The sequence below is a fragment of the Lissotriton vulgaris genome, chromosome 4_1 (assembly GCF_964263255.1).
Source record: "Lissotriton vulgaris chromosome 4_1, aLisVul1.2, whole genome shotgun sequence".
NCBI classification, from domain to species: Eukaryota; Metazoa; Chordata; class Amphibia; order Caudata; family Salamandridae; genus Lissotriton; species Lissotriton vulgaris.
Window position 1 is genome coordinate 2,002,310,164 of NC_141691.1, and position 4,643 is coordinate 2,002,314,806.

The 4,643-nt window shown below is 48.3% G+C and overlaps 1 protein-coding gene across 1 annotated transcript; it reads right to left on the minus strand.

Moving 5' to 3' along the window:
• Positions 1–2,564: 2,564 nt before the first annotated feature.
• LOC147724845 (uncharacterized) lies at positions 2,565–3,890 on the minus strand. The gene has a single exon (XM_086918118.1). The coding sequence runs from the start codon at positions 3,888–3,890 to the stop codon at positions 2,565–2,567; it is 1,326 nt and encodes a 441-aa protein (XP_086774244.1).
• Between the last annotated feature and the right edge of the window lie 753 nt (positions 3,891–4,643).

Consider the following 4,643-nt stretch of genomic DNA (forward strand, 5'->3'; position numbering starts at 1 on the left):
AAGGAAATGAGGAGTTGAGAACAAGAGGGCGTTCTGAGATCAGCGGTCTTTTGTTCATACATTTTCAAACACTGTCCCACACAAAGTTGGGGTTGGTCGGGGAAATAAGGATAAAAAACAGAGTCTAAGTTAGTCTTCGTGCGTCTGCGAATCTGGAACAGCACACCTGTAGGGGAAAATTGGCGAGAAGAAACATCCAAGGCTCTAACATCAGAAACCCTTTTAATAGACACCAAGCAAAGTAACATAGTAAGTTTGGCCGATAACATTTTGAGAGACAAAGCAGAATTCGAGGGCCAATTCAAAAACAGTTTGAGTACAACAGAAACATCCCACAAAGAGGTATACTTAGCCAACGGTGGTTTGGAGCATCGAACACCCTTGAGGAGGCGACAAATCAGAGGATGAGCGCCTACAGGCTTACCATCAATTTGATCGTGATTGAGGGAAATGGCAGAGCGGTAGAGGTTGATAGTTCGATAGGCCTTCCCAGCACTGGCCTGAGAAGCTAAGAAATTGATGACAAAACCTAGAGGGGCTGAAAAGGGATCGAGAGACCTTTCCAGACACCAGCTTGCCCAAAGAGACCAGGCGGATTTGTAGGCTTTGGAAGTGCCTGGAGCCCAGGCCTGGCTGATAAAGTGAGCAGCCTCTTGTGAAATGAAGACGTGAGAAGGGGAAGGCCGGAAACTTTCCAGGCCGACAGAGTGAGGGAGTTGTCCAAGATCAGACTGTGACGCTTCCTTGAGGGTTGAGAAGAAGATCGTCGAAGGACGGCAGAAGTACAGGAAAATCCATCGCCATTTCTAGAAGAACAGGGAACCAGATTTGAGCTTGCCAGAAAGGGACTATCAGTACTAGAGAGGTTTCCTGACGGCGGACTTGCGCCAGCACTCTGTTGATCATTAGAAAAGGAGGAAAGGCATAATTGAGTTGACGAGACCAATCCTGGAGGAAAGCATCCGTGGCTAGAGCTAAGGGGTCTGGTCGCCAGCTGAAAAATTGGGGCAATTGGGAATTGAGGCGAGAAGCAAAGAGATCGATAGAGAAGGGACCCCACAAAAGAGAAAGAGAACGGAAGACGGAGGGACAAAGCCTCCAGTCGCTGGAGTCGCGCAGGAACCTTGAGTGCCAATCCGCTACTGAATTGAGGTCGCCTGGAAGATACTCCGCTGTCAAGGAGAGATGATGGGCTAGGCAATATTCCCACAGACTTTTCGCTAAGTCTGCTAGAGGCTTGGACTTGGTTCCGCCGAGATGATTTATGTAGCGAACCGCAGAAACATTGTCCATGCGTAAGAGTAAGGAACAGCGGATCCTGTCTTTGGAAAGACTTTTGATCGCAAAGGAACCAGCAAGCATCTCTAAACAATTTATGTGCAGTCTGGACTCCTCTCTCGACCATGCTCCTCCAGTTGAGATTGGACCACAGCGGGCGCCCCAACCCGATAGACTGGCATCGGATTCTAATACTAGATCTGGGGATGTGGCGAAGATAGTGCGCCCGTTCCACGCATCTAAATGGTCTATCCACCATTGCAGTTCTGTGTGGGACACTTGGTCTAGAGCGACGACGTCTGCATAAGCTAGACCTTGGCGAAGGTGCCTGATCTTCAGGCGTTGAAGGGCCCGATAGTGCAGGGGGCCCGGAAATATTGCCTGAATTGAAGAGGAAAGAAGACCGGCAATCCTGGCCAGAGATCTGAGGGAGATGACTGAAAGATGGAGCACAGAGGCAATCTCCGTCTTGATTTTGGAAATCTTTGAAAGGGGAAGGCGTAAAGAAGCCGCTACCGAGTCCTCAAGGAAGCCCAGAAATTCCATGTTCTGAGAAGGAACCAGAGAAGATTTCTCGAGGTTTACAAGGAAACCCAAGTCCAGAAGAAGACACTGAGTGGTTTGGAGATCTGCAAGGAGACCCTGTTTGTCTAAATTGAGGATTAGAATATCGTCTAAGTAGATTATGAGTCTGATACCAAGAGAGCGAAGAAAAGCGACCACTGGCTTCAGAAGTTTTGTGAAGCGCCATGGCGCAGAGGAGAGACCAAAGGGAAGAGAGGTGAAACAGTAGGTCACTCCTGACCACTGGAATTGAAGGAAATTCCAGTGAGACTGGTGGATAGGAACTGTAAGATAGGCATCTTGGAGATCCAAATGAACCATCCAATCGTTTGGCCGAAGGGTATCCCTCAGATGAAGGATCGTCTCCATTTTGAAATGACGATACACCACAAAGTGATTGAACCATTTCAGGTTTATGACCGTGCGTAATTTTTTGTTTTTCTTTTGGACCAGAAAAATGGAGCTTAAAAAGCCTGTAGAGTTGTAGGGAAAAATTTGAATGGCTTGTTTCTGTAATAAGGACTTTATCTCGTTTGATATGAGGTTTGCCATGTGCGAAGAGAACACGAGAGGAGGAGGGAAAGAGTTCTGGACAGGAGGAGAGTAAAGCTCTATAAGATAGCCTTGAACTGTGTTGAGGACCCACGGGTCTGCACTTATGGAATGCCATTTTGGTAGAAACAGTTTTAATCAACCCCCTACAGGAGGGAAAGAAGAAAGGCTTACCTTGTTGATTTGAGTTGGTGTTGCGATAACCTTTTATGCCCTCTGCCGCGGAAACCACGGCCTCGCTGTGGATAGAACTGCGGCTTGTATTCTTGGGTGTTGTCGTAAGAACCTTTGGAGCCTTGATTGTAGGGACGGCCGGAAGAGCGACCCCTGCCTCGTCCGGCCCGGCCAAAAACCCGAGGGGCGAAAGTCTTTTTTATAGATTGTTGAGCCTTGTCAAGAGAGGCGAAGGTAGAGACAAAGCGACTGATGTCGCGAACCAAATTCTCCCCAAAGAGGAGGCCATTTGCCTTAGAGCTGGGGTCCATAGGAGCAAGATTGGCTAACTTGGGGTCCAATTTGATCAAAAGACCCTTACGTCTTTCGTGGGTAATGGCTGCGTTGGCATTGCCCAAAAGGCAAAAGGCACGCTGGACCCACATGGAAATGTCATCGGCTGAAAGATCAGAACCTTCAAGACGGGCAGACTCTGCCAAGTCGAAGATACGGGCTAAGGGACCCACAATGTCCAGCATTTTGTCTTGGCACGTGGACCATGCCTTGTCAACCCCGCGTCGGGGGTCTTTTCCAAATTTTGAAAAGAAAGTAAGGAGAGGTTGGTCAATGGAAGGGACAAGGGTGATTTTATCTGGGAGGGCAGGTTTGGGACACTCAGACTTTAACCTGGAACGCACAGCTGCCTCTAGAGGGAGACAAAGGCGGGCAGAAATGTATTCACCAACATGATGAGAGGGTAGCCATTCAGTCGAGTTGGGATGACGGATGGAGGACGGGTCAAACATTGGGAGACCCTCCGAGTCATACACTGGATCAAAGTTAAAGGAATCACTTTTGGGAAGTTTGGGGGGAGGTGGGTCTGTGACGTCAAAGATATCGAATAAATCGTCAGCATCAGGCATATCGTCATCCGTGTCCAAGATGGTGGAAATTACTAATTTCTTAGTAGGAGACTCTGTGTGCTTAGATTTTTGCTTCTTTTTGCCCTCTGAACCAACAAACCCCTCCTTAGCAGGAGGCCTAGGAGGCACTACGTCCTCATCCATAGGCGAGTAAGACTCGCTAACCATTGCTGACGCCTTTTTAGGCTTTTGCACAGAAGCAGAGTGTTCCACCTTTCGTTTTCTGCTATCCCCCGCAGATTGGGCCAAAACCTTGGACAACATGCTGACCATGGAATTCTCCATATTTTTTGACATTCTTTTCATAGAAACTTCCATTGCCTGTTCGACAGAATTATTTATAAATCTGTGCAGGTCCTGCTTGAGTGACCCATTATCCTTATTGGAGGTATTTTCCTCAGAAGAGCTCTCCATATCCATTGCAGCCAAGCAAGGCAGGTAAGGGTTAATGTGACAGGAAGAAAGGAAAGGGGCGTGAACAGAGGAGTGTGCAAGGGCGGGTCAACTCTGAAACAGAGCGAGGAGACCGGGCTTGAGGCAGGCAGGAAGCCGGCTTCGAAAACCAATAACCAAAACGCTTCGAAGCGGGAAGCGGAATGCAGGACACAGCCGGGCGGAAAGCCAGAAGGAAGCTGAAAGCCGGCTCCGGTGAGGCAGGAAATGTTCCAAAGCGGTTAGAAGGTTCGCGAACAAGCGTGAGGACCGCGGAGCGGAAGAAACCACCGCAAGGGGCGGGGGGGAGGGGGGCAGACGAGCTGAAACAGTCGGGAAAGAAAAGACCTGAAGCGCGCGAAGCGCAAGTCAAAGCGGCGCAATAGTGCATAAATGAAACCTGAAGAAAAACCTTCAAATAATGCACAAGCAATTATTATGAACAAGCAAAATTAATAATAAACACTGTGAGCATAGATAAGAGAACACTTATCTGACTGCGAGCAGCAAGAAAAGAGGAAGCTGCGCAGTCAGTGTGTACTCTTATCTATGTTGTGACTGCTAATTGGTTATTGTACTCTCGTTTTTTCTCGTTCCCATGGCCCAGTTGTTTCCTGGCCCTCTGGGAACTGTAGTTCTTGCACTTATCTTGGCTGCTTTAGAAATAAATGCAAGATAAGAAAGCATAATAGGAGCCTCCGGTCTTGCCATAAAATGTAGAATCTGTTGGGCAAGGTCAAA